Source organism: Cotesia typhae, unplaced genomic scaffold, assembly GCF_013202065.1.
Source record: "Cotesia typhae breed Kobodo isofemale line unplaced genomic scaffold, CoteBio_Ctyphae contig_22, whole genome shotgun sequence".
In the NCBI taxonomy this organism is placed as follows: Eukaryota; Metazoa; Arthropoda; class Insecta; order Hymenoptera; family Braconidae; genus Cotesia; species Cotesia typhae.
Window position 1 is genome coordinate 1,657,347 of NW_027423728.1, and position 16,925 is coordinate 1,674,271.

Sequence of the window (16,925 nt, forward strand, 5' to 3'; positions counted from 1 at the left end):
AATTACGATTTAGTATTTAATTTATATTTATTTGTAATTAAAAGAATCTATCGACATAATATCGTCATTTAAAATTTATGATCATACATACGGGCGAATTAAGCAAGTACCTCGTAGGAATTCATAACATCTGTAATATTTCCATTCATCAGTAGAATCGACCCTTGATGAACCACTTGGTTTGTTTTCATTTTGAATTATTTTACGATGAGTATCTCGAATATATTTAAACTTCTTTTTACATTCTTCAGCATCTAGCTTACCTGTCAAAATTAGTTTGCAGAGCGTAAGGTAAATGTGAGATAAAAAAAAAAGAAAGCAATAAAATTAGATTTTTTAACCTTTCAATGCCATTGAAACCTCTTTCCACAAATTTGAAACAGCTTCTCGGTTTCTTTCTTTGAGGGGAACATGATGGTTCCACAGAGGAACTCTTTTTGCACCTCATTTATTAACAACTCGACTTCAGTATCATTTAATCGTTTATTTGGCGATACAGAAAATTGCGCTTTTGTTTTTAACTTCTTATTTTTGGAATTAGGAATTTGAAACTAAAATTAATATTGTTAATAGGGATAATTATGCAAGTCTAATGAAACATCACACTTAAATTAGTTTTAAAATACTTACATTGCCAGAGGTTTTGTTGTTTTCTTTACTTACTGAATAAATTTTCTCCGTAATAAGTTCCTCACGTTCATTTTCCAATAAAGCACACCGAATTATTGTAACACCATCCTCTTTAAATTAAATACATCAAAACGATGAATATTGGTAGTTGCTGTACTATTTATTTATTTAATAATCTAAAAAATTGATAAGTTACTAACCTAGTAAAGGATAGCAATAATGATTCTCATGATATGATGATTTTTATATTTTTTTAAACAATTATGATCTAAGTAACTATTGCAAATCTCTTCACATATACCACAAACATAAACTTGTGATATTTCCTAAAAATAAAAACAATAAATATTTTGAGTTTATTTTCTTACACAGAAAAATGAAAAAATATTTCTGTTATAATTATTCGTTTGATTTTATATAATATAACTCTTACATCTTCCAACGCTTCTATATCTAGGTAATCTTCGAATAGTGCCATTTTTATAACAGAAAGTCAACAACTTTAATCTAATGATTAAATAAAAATTTATTTTTAAAATAAACAATAACAAGATTCTTAACTTATTCAATATCGATTACTTTCGAGTTCGATTATATAGATTCTAAATTTCTGTTTAATCCTTTAAATAAAAACCTAATTCGAGTTTAGCTTTTTACGATTTCACGCTACTAAGTTTTTTCCAGGTGGCAGCACGGCCTAAATTAACCACGTGACACAATTTGACGCTCATAACCAGCATCAAGCGTTAGCATGAGGTTACACCTTTACAGCAAGTAAAGCTTTCAACAAAATAAATTAATATCCATCAGATGGAAGCATAACACTAATGGTTTTAAGTAAGTAACAACGTGATTTTTTCGATTTTTTCTACGTTAGCATCAAATTAAATTCTGGAGATGATGCTCTTGATGCTTTGAACGGAAATTACTTACTGGTTAAAAAAAAATTTTTTTAAATAAATTAAATGTAATTTAATTTGCAGAGTACAGCTTTTTGTCAATAGTTAGCGTTATAGTCTACTCGCACGATTCTAAACTCTCACACCTGGGCTTACTCTTTTGAGTGTGTCTGGTCAAGTGCGTAGGATATGGTGGGGAGGCTGGCGCTGATTACCACTTTTACGTGTAAATCTTATGGAAACAGCATGATTTTACGCTAATAGCGGCCACTGTAACTAAATTACTCCGTTTGATTTAACATAGGAAAAGCACGAAAAATGAGGGCAGCACCTTACGTGCACTTAGCCAATAAGCACTTTGTATGTGTATATTATTTTTCATCATATTATCACTTTATCTCACAAATATTGCCAGATTTTATTATTGTTGTCAAGTTCTGTGCAAGCATTAAAAAGTGAGAAAAAAAGTTTAATGTAATGAATAAACAGTAATAAAATAATAATAAAATATTATTTTTTACAGTGTACGAATGGACATGGGATGAAAGATTAACATCAAGAAAGTTTTTATTGTCTCAAAACAATTTGGAGGTGAAGTTTCACCCTGGGTATAGTGATGGAACAGTTGCTGTTAGAGGGAATAAAATACTATCGAAAGGAAGACATCACTATTGGGAAGTAGAAATGTTGTCTCAAATATATGGAACAGATGTGGTAAGCTCATGTAGCTTAAGCCCTGAAATGATATTTTTAACTATCAACAAATGAAGTGGATATTTTCAACATGGAAAATTTAATAAGCTGCAAGCAGCTACCAAATATAACACAGAAAAATCAAGAAAACGGTTGACTCTGCTCGCAATTTCTGAAACTTCCTGCGATTTTTGAGCTCTAAGTATTCGAAAATATATTTATTAGTAAGTTAATTGAGCTTAAAGATATTGATCTAGATATCTTTTCGAGCTCTCCAAATTCAAAAATTTATAACTAGCTTATAAAAACTGTTAATATTTACAATTTGGGTCAACCTCATTTTGGGCCATAACTAGGTGAAAAATTAACTTTTTTTTTTTTTTTTTTTTTAAGTAGACTTTACAGAAATCTAACTATTGCATTGATCCTCATGACGAAATTTTTGAAAAATTTTGTTATATTTCGACTTGACTCGACGAGCTAAGTCAGAAAATGGCGGATCTTTACCAAACTCAACATACTTATTCTACAGATAAATACTGAAGTCAAGTTTGAAGATGAGCTTAATCGCTCAAGTAATTTAGAAATGCCAGAATTTCATAATTTTTAAAATCTTAAAAATTCATATTTCTTCACTTTCTTACTCGAATGACTTCTGAATGGGATCACTTATGGAATCTTTGTAAATTGTATCTAAAAACTTTTTCAGTAAGCTTCAATTTGAATACCATATCATATGTATAATCTGAAAATTATGTCCTATTCGGCTATGCCAATTATGAAATTTGGTATTGCACTAGTTTCTTTTTCTTTTTTGTATCTAATCCTAGCAGTTTTTTTTTCTATTAATTATGAAATCCACTTCCATTTCGGCTGTCGAATGGCTTTTTTTTTATTCTACTTGTTTTTACGGCGCATTTAAGATAAAAAATGTCATGAAAGGAAAAAATAAAGATTTCGATAGCTTTTTTGCCTTTAAAAGTTCGAAGAAAAATTGACTTTCGTGTTTTTAGATAAAATTTCTATTTTATCTATTTTTGATGTTTTTGATATATTTTTTTATGAAAAGAACATGAAAAAACGAACAATTAAAAAAAAAAAATTTATTACTTTGATTAAAAATAAAAAAAAAAAAGTTGACATGGCCCAGCATGGGTTGACCCTACTTGTAAATAATTACCAAAAAAACTTTTAATTCTAGTATTATGATATATTTTAAGTATCATTTTCATCCTGTTTAAGATTTTTGATGCCGTTCTTCAAACTCAACCATTGATCTTCCTTAAACTTGTTCCGACTAGAAATTTGAAATAACATCGTAAAAATGGTTGGAGAACAGCTTTCCCAATACCTCGACTTCAAAATCTAAAAGAAATTCGATTTTCGCAAACTAGACTAAAATCAAAATATCCCCTTCCCCTTGTTTAGCCCCGGTTCAATTAGTCACTCCTTTCCGCTTTGAAAAGGGCGCCACTCGGTTTTTAGACCCGGTGTCCTAGAAACCGGGGAAGCATGAGAGGGGAAAGATCGGGTCGTGAGAAGCTCGAGAGGGCTACAAATAATACTGAGAAAAATTATTAATAATAATTAAATTATTTATTCAATTTTAACAATTTAAAATTAACGATTGACAAATTTATAACTAACAAATTCTTTTAAAAATCAACTTAGAAATTGACTTAATTGTGTGAACCTCTCACCTAATCTTCACAGGCCACTGCCAGAAAATCTTACAAACTAAATATCACCTAACTCTTAAATTTCCTAAACCTCGTCAACCTGACGGACTACCATACAATATCATAATTTTTATCTCGTCAACTTGACGGACTATCATATAACATCATAATTTACTTCGTCAACCTGACGTACTACCATATAAAACCTTATCCGACCGCCCCCGAGTCGGGCGTCTGCGCAGCGGTTTACTTACTTATTTCCGTTGTACCCCTGACTCGGTCATCTATACAACGGTTTCTAAGTGACTGCCTAGGAAACAGAGGAGGATACCATGAATACCTAGACAGGACTGTACTCACACGCACTCACTAAATTCCATATAAAATCGTCCACTGGACGCTAACTTAATTCACAATTTTACAAATTACTAAAATTCTCCTAATTATTAATTAAATAAATTCCCGGATTTTCATACTCTCACAGTTTACAAAACTTAACGGCTAGTATTTATTCAACACAAAATTCCGATTCACTAAACTAATTCATTACTAAATTCATTAACTAAATTCTTTAACAAAATTAATTTATTAAATTCATTAACCAAATTTATTGAATTCATTAACTAAATTAATTAAATTCAGTCCATCGGCCCAAATTTAATTTTACAAAATTCTTAAATTCAACTCCTACAATCTTAACGCGTCTCATCAAAATTCTCAACTATAGAACCTTCCAGAAAAACCTTCTCTATCCAAATTATACAATGACTTTTACTATTTCAAATTTTGTCTTGATAATTTTAATTGAAATAAATGAATTGTGCCAAAAAGACCTGTAACAACTAACTAAATAACCTTGACAAATAATTCACGTGTAAAAGAACCAACTAATATAAAAGTAACACCTGAGACGGTAGCGCTAATTAATTAAGCTTTCGAAAAACTATTCAAAAATTTATTATTATCATTATTATTATTATTATTTATTTATTTATTAATTTATTTATTTAATTGGCCATGAAGTCGAAACTCCTTGCGGGATCCAAAATTAATACAAAAAATCTTAATATAATATATAAGTTGTGTAACCATTTCTTATTATGCAATTTTTTATAACCGATTTTCAATCGAATTTTTTTTCTTCGAAAAAGAAAATTTTTTTATCAAACATAAATCAATACTACTTATTGAAAAAGTCTGTTATTATATTTATCATATTGATTATTCAATAATATAAGGCAATACTGCAGATCATTAAATTGATAACGTTCGTTAAGCTCCGTCTCTTAATTTCCTCTGTAACTCTTGAATTATTTTCATCTAAATTTACAAAGGTAGTACAGTCATACAGAGAGTAATATTCTATCACATAAACGTTAGTTGTAGGAAGGAGACGGATCAATAGTGTCAAAAATACTTCAATTTTTTTTTCTTTTTTTTTTTTCATTATTATTATTATTATTAAATTAAAATAAACGCCATAACTTTTTTTTTAAATAATGTAATTATTTTTCATTAACTTCATCATTTTTCAGCGGGAATTGACTAAAAAATAATTATAATTAAAAAAAAAAAAAAATGATTGTATATATTTTAGCACAAAAAATATAATACCAAAATCAAATGCCTTGGATGAATTCTAACTATTTTTACGATGAATTCCGAAAAGAGTAATTGCTCTATTGAGCATAGTGATCATATGGTGGTCTTTTTTTAAGAAAGCCCACTGCCTCAATCTCTAAATTCAAAAAGGCTAAATAAAGCTATAACGAATTTGCTTAAAAACAAGTTTTAATTAACAAGCAATTTTGCTGGTAATAAAAAACTTTCCTTTAGTATTAAAATAATTTCTTAACAACTTGTAATCTGAAGTTTTAGAACTTGATGAAAATAAGGATAAATTTATTGAAAATATATTTATTCATACGTTCCCGAAAATATATTTCCAAGTCTTTTGAGCTTAACGTTAACGGAATCATTCAAAAATGACTTGCAGATTTAACCGTTTTTGAGATTTTTTTGCTTATTTAATGATTTACTGAACAAAGTGGGCAAAATTCACAATTATTAGCTTTCAACTAATTATTCTGATGAAATTTGTTTGATTAAGCAGTCTTTAACTTAATTAATATTTATTTGGTAAAATATTAATCTCTTAGAAAATACTTCTATGCTACTTTGACATTTTAGTTACATCAAAATGTCAGGCCTCACAAAAGATATTTCAAATATGAGTTATAAGTGACTTATTTTTTCAAATTTTTCTACCTAACATTTGTAAAATTACTACGGCGTGACTGTGATATTTACAATCATGGACATCAATTTAAGTATGTTTTGAAATTTACTAGAAAATAGCCGTTTGTAAACTCAAAATTTATAAAACTGAAAATGATGCCGTTTATAAAATAATGATTAATAAAAATAATGCAAAATGTAAACTTGTATCAACCTTAAAATGTTATAAAATAAAATTCAGCCAACCAAAAAAAAAAAAAAGATAACTATTAATAAACTCAATAGTAATAAAGCGAGCGAATTAAAAAAATTCTCGTTAATAGAATAATACATTTTTAAATACCGCTAAGTAAAAAAAAGTTGTTAAAAAAACTGAAATTAAAAAATATAAATAAATGCATATTTTGACATTAGAATAAAAATAATTTTAAAATAAAGTATTTACGTAATTTTGACATTTATTAAAATTGGTGCATCGTGAATTAAGCCAATAATTCTCCGTGAGTAGAATTTCGGAAAATCTATCCTTGGCTGACCTGTAGTTGAGAGAAGGCTTTTGTCTCTAAATTTTATAGCTTCAGAAATATAATAGATAAATTAATAAGTGTTAAAATTAATTGTTAACAAAATTTAGCATTCACTTATTTCATGAATCACAAAGTTTACTATTGGTTGAATTCGTGTGGCTAAGTTTTTAATTGGCATACTTTACGATGCACCAATTTTAACAAATGTCAAAATTTACGTAAATACTTTACTTTAAAATTATTTTTATTCTAATGTCAAAATATGCATTTGTTTATTTTTTTTATTTCAGTTTTTCTAACAACTTTTTTTTTTTTACCTAACCGTATTTAAAAATGTATTATTCTATTTGCGCGATCATCAAGCGCAATTTATGCGATTTGAGACAGTGAGCAACGACAGCTCTATCTTTACTCGGACATCAATACTCGCCTTCATTTAGAATCGTATTGCTTTATTTCATGCTTCATAATATACTATCACCTTTTTTACGGTCAATATGAATATGTATATTAATATTGTATTTCAATAATTCTTATATTGATAAAATATTGTCGACCTCTTCCCAATCAATTGAAAATGATAATTTACTCTTATCATCCATATATTCCGGTGCAAACGGAAAAAAGGTTACAGTAAAGTATACTAACCCAAGAAAAATGTAAAGTACTGCAATTACAATGAGTGTTACGCAAACTATTTTATTGTCCAACAACATTTTGAAGTTATATTATAAAGCAACCAGAAGACAAAGACGAGTAACTTAAGATATGAAGCAAAACAAATGAATGTTTGACAATTGCTTCTTGCTGATTTACAATAATAATATTTATTGTATTTCAGATGGTTGGAGTAGGCACTGCTAAAGCTAATATAAATGAGAGGGATAAATTTTTATCGTTGCTGGGACAAGACCGGGAATCATGGGGGCTGTCCTACAGAGGTAAAATACACCATGATGGTGAAATAAAGGATTATTCTGAACCGTTTGCGCAAGGCAATATCGTTGGACTTCATCTAGATACTTGGAAAGGAACGTTACAATTTTTCATTAATAATAAGCCTTTTGGCATTGCTTTTACTGGCTTACATGGTATTGAATTGTATCCTATAATTTCATCCACAGCAGCCAATAGTTGTATGCGAATTACACAAATTTTATCAGTTCCTGCATCCTTACAAATGGATTGTCTAGGGTTACTAAAGCCTTTACACAAATCATATCTATCTACAGTCTTTCCAGGTCTTCGTTATTTATTGGACAGTAAATTTGCAGAAGTTTTACGGAAAAAAAGAGGTAATTACTTTTTTTTTTTTATTTCTCATCTCCTAGATATAAATTTATTGTAATTTCTTAACCCGGGATATTAAATCCAATTAATGCCGTTATTGTAAAAAATTTTGAACGTAAATTTATGAAACTATCACTTTTTAATTTAGCTTGAAGATCAATTATTTATTTTTTATTTTTATTTATTCAATTTTTATATCAAGGCAAAATAGCCAAATGACAATAATATACATAATTTTTATAATAAAGTGCACGTATAACAATATTAAATATATAAGATTAACATCATCATATTTTAAGGAAGTTAATAATTTCAAATGATTAAATAATATAGTTGCAAAATTCCATAATACTGTACTATTTATAAGAATGAGAACAATAATAGAATCAATGAGCAATATTTCAGAGCTAATTTTTACCATGATAACATATTAAATACTTTAATAATTTATAATGAAAAATTTTTTGATTTAACATTTAAAATTTCTAAATAGCCTGTTTGACATTTATAGTCCATTGTCTCGCTCTAGTTTCACAAAAAATTCAAAAGCTCTATGCTGAGCGAATTTATGACTTCGGTGGGTAGCTCTTTCCAGAGTCGAATTGCAGAGATAACAAATGAATGCTCGTAGATTATAGTCGAGCAATTTGGAATTTGGAAAAGAATATTATTAGATTTCACTGCAATTCTTTCAGATCTATTATCAGATTAAAACATCCAAGATGGATATTAGTAAATTTTTTACTGAACTGATTGATCAAAGTACGATAATTGAATTAAATAAACAAGTTTTCATTCTTTCCTTGAAGATATTGGAAAAAATCAAGGAAGTAAAAAAATGTATTAAATCTAGGTTTACTAAAAAATTAGACTTAATCGCTTGAATACCTAAATTTTAAATAATTAAAAAAACAAAATTTCTATACAAGGTGTAACAGTTTTACCTGCTCAGATTGGCCCCTAATCAATTTATAAATAAACTAACAATTTAACATTAAGAACAAACAATTATTAGGGCGCCACCAGGATTTTTAATCACGGTTCCTGGAACCGGTCTAGAGCTGAGGATTCTTATCTTAGTGTAGAGAGAGTGAAGGAAGGTGCTGTTGAATAATAAATAATTAATTAACAAATTGGCCAAGATTTATTAATAGTAACAAATTTTAACAATACCGTGATTTATAACAAATTAACAAAATTCACTCACTCACTCACACTATCCACATTTAACAATAAACTTATTCTCGACGAGCCCCTTTCGGCGTCTACCCGTCGATTTTTAACACGTGACCCTTTCGGCGTCTACACGTGATGGCCCCTTTCGGCGTCTACCCGTAAAAATTATTAACAAACCAAATTAACTAAACTGTTTAATCATCCGCACAGAGACCAATCGTATGCAGGGATCGTTGACTCGGCTCACAGGAGTAACAGCCCAGTGACCAAACGTAGACCTAGATACTCTGCAGCTCACACATAACCCATTTTTTATCTTACACACTGACACTACTGATTTGACTTAATTTAAAAATTTAATAGAAAAGGCAGAAACTTGAACGCAGTGAAACTTGATGAATGCAGTGAAAAATTTGAAAGAAATTCAAACGCAGTGAAATAGAAAGAGGCAGTACAATTGTGATGAAAAAATTGTAAAAGGCAGTTCTTACTGTTGTACAATGTAACAAATCTATCTATCTAATTGATGATACTTAATTTGATTTTGAACTTAAAATTGAGCCATTAAGGGGTTATATCCACTTGTGATTTTCAAAAAATCGATTTCTTTTTCATTTTTTGAATGTACACATATTCAAGAATATTCTCTGAAAATTTCAAATCGATCCGACAATTAGTTTCGGAGATATGAGCGTATTAGTAAGAACGTCTCCGAGCGTTCGAAAGTAGGCGAAGCACGAGCCGGAGTAGCAGCTGTTTCTGGTAGCTTCTATCCTTTTCTTCTCGATTTATATTGTGTTTGAGACACTAATATAATAATATAAAAGATCTACTTTATACCTGAAACTTATGTTGACGAATTTTAGGTTAAAAATATGTGAACTCATCAGTTAGAAGTGATCTTTCACGTGGACAAGTTGTGTTTGTGCTCAGTCTATATATTTCTCAGTGTGTATAGTTTAATTAATTAAAGTCAAAAATGCCTCGTAAAATTAGCAGCAAAACTCGTAGAAATTCCAATGAAATTTTGTCTCGAAGAAAGAAACGGAAGAACGTTTTTAATTCGAAAACCGTGGAATATGATGAGAGCAGTTTCAGCGCCTCAGCAAAAAAATTTAAAGCGCAAGAGGAAATATGTGTAACTCGCGATACGTCAGTTGAATATAGAATTTTAAATTTTATAACTGTGTTTACGGCTATTAGTGAATATGTATTGTGTAAAACTTGCCATGAGCCAGTAAAATTCGAAACAGCATCAGAACGTGGACTTGGTTTTAAAATTGTTATCTTATGTGATAAATGTAGTCCTCGTAGTATAAACTCTTGTAACTTTGTCAAACACTCGTATGAAATAAATCGACGCTTTATATTTGTGATGAGAACCCTTGGGTTAGGTTTGAAAGGTGCTACTCAATTTTGTGGGCTAATGGACATGCCAGCTTTTTTGCTCCAAACTTCATATGATATGATCGTTAAAAATATCCACGAATGTGTGTCAGTAGTTACAGATAAACTTTTAAAAAAAGCTTGTGTTGAGGAAATGGATGCCACGTCTGAACAGCAGGGTGATGAACATAAGAGTGATTTAACAGTCTCGGGAGATGGGACTTGGAAAAAAAGGGGATTTACTTCTCTATTTGGAGTTACATCTCTAATTGGATACTACAGTGGAAAAATAATTGATCTTTTAGTTAAAAGCTCTTACTGTAAGCAATGCGAGCCTTGGAAATCTCACAACGATACTGCTGAATATCAGGAATGGTGGGCAGAGCACAAAGACGTATGCTCAGCTAACCACGATGGGTCATCAAGAAAAATGGAAGTTGATGCTGTTATTACTATGTTCAAACGTTCATTGGAAAAGTATCAAGTTCGTTTTAGAAACTACATCGGTGATGGTGACTCTAAAACCTATTCGGGGATTTTTAAGGCTGCTCCTTATGGTGAGACAGAAGTAACGAAGAAAGAATGTATTGGGCATGTTCAAAAAAGAATGGGCAAACGGCTAAGAGACATAGTAAATAATACAGTAGAAGAAATGAAAGATAAGAATGGAAAAAAAAAAAAAAAAGTTACTTGATGGCAAAGGTAAATTGACTGGGAAAGTTATTGATAAATTAACTGATTACTATGGTTTAGCGATTAGAAGACACTGTGATTCTGTTGACAATATGTATAAAGCCATTTGGGCATCTTATTTCCATAACTGCTCTACAGATGAAAACCCTCAGCATGATAGTTGTCCTATAGGAGAAAACTCGTGGTGTTCGTGGCAAAAAGCGCGAGCCTTGGGAACTTTGCCCAACTATAATCATAATTATGAGGCCTTACCACTTGATGTTGCAACAGTTATTTTTCCAATTTACGAAGATCTAAGTAACAAAAAATTATTGGAACGATGCGTTGGTGGTTTTACCTAGAACAATAATGAAAGTTATAATCAGCTGATATGGAAAATAACTCCAAAAATTATTCCAGCTGGCTCTAAAATTGTGGAAATAGCTGCAAACATTGCAGCCGGGGTCTTTAATGAAGGTAAAACATCTCTGCTTTATTATATGAGTGCTATGGGATTATCACTTGGACCCAATGCTCATTCCTACGTGAGTAAAGAGGACGCAGAGCGCATCTCAATTTCGGACGCAAGAGCGCAAGGGTCGACGCGCGAGGGAAGAATGGCTCGTAGACAACAACAGTTAAACATTTTGGAGGCAAACGATGAAGCAGAGGGTTCCTCTTATGGTGCTGGAATAGATGACACGATGTAAGTTGAAAAAAAAAATTTTTAATTTAGTGTAAATCGTTCCCGAAACTTTAAACGCGTTTATCTCAAAACCGTGTTTTCAGAGTCGGTGAACAAAATTTCTCCAAAACCGCTAAACCGATCGGTTTGAAATTTTCACACGACTTACTCAGATATATTTTTCAGGTAATGATCGAAGGAATAAGGTTGTGGACAATAATTTCGATTTTTTAAGCCACTTTTAAGTGAAAAATTTGCATGAAAAATTGAATTTTTTTTTTTGAACGGCCGCCATTTTGTCAAAAATCAAAATTTTGACTAGACCTTCGATCATTACCTGTACTTATTTATTACAAAACTAAATATTTTTGGTTTTTGGTTTTCAGATAATTTGGACCAGAGATATCTTGTTCACCGCCAAGCACCTTTTTTTGGAGGTCTCTCCGCAGATCATCTGCAGGAGCTAGGGGCTCCAAGGGGATCCAATATTTTTTTAAATAAACCACTGATTGTTAAAATACATTAAATTCTGTTGAAGTACATTTTTTCCATTAATGTATAAAATAAAATGCCTCTTTGGAAAAAATTCACAAAAAAACGCGTTTTTTCTGCCTCGCAAGTGGATATAACCCCTTAAAATATTCAATCATTAGAATTTAATAAAACAATATTTTTCAATTAACAATCAAATTTCAAATAACTTGAATTAACATTCAACTTCCAAATTCCGATTGCTAATTATATTTCTGATTTAATATATTAAAATAGATTAAAATTCTTAACTAATTTATTGCTGTGGTCTTAATAATACAACAATAAATATTTAATTACGAAAGGTCTTCGTATCTTGAATTAATAGATTAAAATATGAAGACAGAGGTTTTAATAATCTGCCGACATAGTAATTGTCCTTTTCGGGAATTTACAGAATTATTTCGATAATTAATAGAATTACAATAATAATTTTAATAATCAATTTAAAATTATTCATCAAAAATTGACGACAAAACTTAATTAATTATAGCCGAAATTATTAGTAAAAATTTTCAACAAAAAATAATTAAATTCTTAGACTTAATGTCCACGCTGTTAATTATTAATTTTCAGTAAATTTAATTTATCTAAAATCCACGGACTTAAGCCCAAAATTAATTCCCACGTAATAAAATATCTCGCAATGTAAATTATTTCAATTAATATTTCTTAAGATAATTTTCAATAATTTTATAAATTATAAAAATCGACAAAAGTCGACTCACTCAAATTTTAATGCTCACCTATAATAATCCAAAACTACCCCCTTGCTATTCTCCCTTTAGGCCCGAAGATCGAGACGCGCCAGTGCTATGTCGAATAATTATCGATATCCGGTGACTTATCGATTTAGGGTAATTTTACTCTGTTACAGAGGTTTTTTCAGAAATTACTTTTAAACTACTTAACTCACAAAGTTTGGTCAATTTGGCTGAATTAAATGAATACAGATCCGATAAATCTCATTTTGCACGACTCATAATGCGAAGCATTTAAACCAAATTTCATAAACTAATACTCCAGCGAGTTAAAAAATCATCCGATTATTTTGAAATTTAACCACTTATTCCTAAAATAAAAACATACATTTCGAGCTTTGGTACTTTTGGTAGGTAGATAGATAGATAGATAGATAGATAGATAGATAGATAGATAGATAGATAGATAGATAGATAGATAGATAGATAGATAGATAGATAGATAGATAGATAGATAGATAGATAGATAGATAGATAGATAGATAGATAGATAGATAGATAGATAGATAGATAGATAGATAGATAGATAGATAGATAGATAGATAGATAGATAGATAGATAGATAGATAGATAGATAGATAGATAGATAGATAGATAGATAGATAGATAGATAGATAGATAGATAGATAGATAGATAGATAGATAGATAGATAGATAGATAGATAGATAGATAGATAGATAGATAGATAGATAGATAGATAGATAGATAGATAGATAGATAGATAGATAGATAGATAGATAGATAGATAGATAGATAGATAGATAGATAGATAGATAGATAGATAGATAGATAGATAGATAGATAGATAGATAGATAGATAGATAGATAGATAGATAGATAGATAGATAGATAGATAGATAGATAGATAGATAGATAGATAGATAGATAGATAGATAGATAGATAGATAGATAGATAGATAGATAGATAGATAGATAGATAGATAGATAGATAGATAGATAGATAGATAGATAGATAGATAGATAGATAGATAGATAGATAGATAGATAGATAGATAGATAGATAGATAGATAGATAGATAGATAGATAGATAGATAGATAGATAGATAGATAGATAGATAGATAGATAGATAGATAGATAGATAGATAGATAGATAGATAGATAGATAGATAGATAGATAGATAGATAGATAGATAGATAGATAGATAGATAGATAGATAGATAGATAGATAGATAGATAGATAGATAGATAGATAGATAGATAGATAGATAGATAGATAGATAGATAGATAGATAGATAGATAGATAGATAGATAGATAGATAGATAGATAGATAGATAGATAGATAGATAGATAGATAGATAGATAGATAGATAGATAGATAGATAGATAGATAGATAGATAGATAGATAGATAGATAGATAGATAGATAGATAGATAGATAGATAGATAGATAGATAGATAGATAGATAGATAGATAGATAGATAGATAGATAGATAGATAGATAGATAGATAGATAGATAGATAGATAGATAGATAGATAGATAGATAGATAGATAGATAGATAGATAGATAGATAGATAGATAGATAGATAGATAGATAGATAGATAGATAGATAGATAGATAGATAGATAGATAGATAGATAGATAGATAGATAGATAGATAGATAGATAGATAGATAGATAGATAGATAGATAGATAGATAGATAGATAGATAGATAGATAGATAGATAGATAGATAGATAGATAGATAGATAGATAGATAGATAGATAGATAGATAGATAGATAGATAGATAGATAGATAGATAGATAGATAGATAGATAGATAGATAGATAGATAGATAGATAGATAGATAGATAGATAGATAGATAGATAGATAGATAGATAGATAGATAGATAGATAGATAGATAGATAGATAGATAGATAGATAGATAGATAGATAGATAGATAGATAGATAGATAGATAGATAGATAGATAGATAGATAGATAGATAGATAGATAGATAGATAGATAGATAGATAGATAGATAGATAGATAGATAGATAGATAGATAGATAGATAGATAGATAGATAGATAGATAGATAGATAGATAGATAGATAGATAGATAGATAGATAGATAGATAGATAGATAGATAGATAGATAGATAGATAGATAGATAGATAGATAGATAGATAGATAGATAGATAGATAGATAGATAGATAGATAGATAGATAGATAGATAGATAGATAGATAGATAGATAGATAGATAGATAGATAGATAGATAGATAGATAGATAGATAGATAGATAGATAGATAGATAGATAGATAGATAGATAGATAGATAGATAGATAGATAGATAGATAGATAGGTGCATTTATTTAATCTCTAAGCCATAGCTCGCTCAAGAATATCAACAAAAATACATAATTTTATACAGTACAGTGCTATGCAATAAGATAATAGCGATATTATAACAATAATCTTAATGATAAATTTGTCATAATATAGTTCTGAGATACTCTAATTTCAAGCAATGATTAGTGATTGTAGTGATGAATAATGACAGTATTAATCATATCAATTTTTACTTTGGTAGAAATTTTTAAGTAAAAAATTCAGGTTTTTAGGGCCGAAAATGTGTTTGCATTCAAAAATCGATATCTCACTTTCTAATTATATTGTCAGAATCTACTATGACTGCAAAAGTCCAAAACAGAATCGCCATTAAATTTTTTTATATTTCGGAGAAATTTATCTTTTTACAATCATTAAATTACAAGAAAATTAATTAAAGTAATTTGTACTAAGTGTGCACCCAGAAGTAGAATAAACCCAAAAGTAGGGGTTAAAAACAGTGTTCATTCCATTTTGTTAAAAAATACGGGAACGTAATTTCAACGGAAAACTGTTTAAATTACTGCAACTGCTCGTGATTGCTACTCACTACACTGAGCAAAACTTAGTTTATATTTATAAACAAATTTTTTTCAAAAATACTGGTTAAGATATTAGTGCGTGTTACTATTCAAATTTTTTGTACAAACGATGATCTAACGATGAATGAAAAATGTTTTCTTCTTTTTTTTGCAGATAACGATGATTCCGAAGATAATGAATATGAGTTCCCTGAAGAGTACTTGATATTGGATGATTTTGACTTTGCATTAGTTGGTTGTGGTAGAAGAAAAAAAAACGAACGATCCATTAAATTTTGACAAAAATGAATTACTGTAAAGAATCGGCATAAATGATTGAATGTCATTAAAATATTTTCTCTTTCACGTAACCCAGGTGAGAAAAAATAATTCAGAATGATATTTCAAAAGTATTGAAAATATTCAGAAGTATTGAAAAAAATTCAAATTTCGTTACTTCCTATACTTTTTAATACGTGTTTTGAGTCAGGTTGAATTTTGATTCTTTTTGTAACTTTAAAATGTAAAATCTATAATGAAAAATTTGTTTTTTCTAATTTAAATAAAAAGTTTTTTTTCCCTTCATTTAATTGTTTAAAATTCATTTAATCACACAATAATATTTTCCGCCTCAGATATTTCTATTTATTAACATTAAATTATGCTATAAATGAGGTAAGTTATTAATTTCTCTTGTAAATAGAGTTGGGGCATGAATGTAGTGACTTTCATCTGTTTTAAGTGGAAAACGATTTATAAGTATACCGCAGTGTTCACTTTTCTCGCTTCGATTCAATTATTCATATTTGCTTATTTTTAAACAATGATCTTCATAGAATTTTTAACAACAGATTTAATTAGGCACTTCCGGCCAAATTTTGAATTTTCA

The 16,925-nt window shown here is 29.1% G+C and overlaps 1 protein-coding gene across 6 annotated transcripts; it reads left to right on the forward strand.

Annotated features, from left to right (window-relative positions):
• Positions 1–1,754: 1,754 nt before the first annotated feature.
• LOC141538585 (SPRY domain-containing SOCS box protein 3) lies at positions 1,755–16,446 on the forward strand. 6 transcript variants are annotated; one of them, XR_012481075.1, is made up of 5 exons: positions 1,843–1,984; positions 2,053–2,243; positions 7,508–7,961; positions 9,343–11,896; positions 12,262–12,403. XR_012481075.1 is itself a non-coding variant. In XM_074260169.1 (5 exons), coding segments are annotated over exons 1-5 (693 nt in total). In that variant the 5' UTR covers positions 1,843–1,983; the 3' UTR covers positions 12,402–12,475. The 6 variants fall into 6 exon arrangements, 4 of the variants coding, with proteins under 4 accessions (XP_074116271.1, XP_074116270.1, XP_074116268.1 ...); XM_074260169.1 differs by lacking the exon at positions 9,343–11,896 and having other exon boundaries at positions 7,508–7,695; positions 7,789–7,961; positions 12,262–12,475; XM_074260170.1 differs by lacking the exon at positions 9,343–11,896 and having other exon boundaries at positions 1,755–1,889; positions 12,262–12,461.
• Positions 16,447–16,925: the final 479 nt, after the last annotated feature.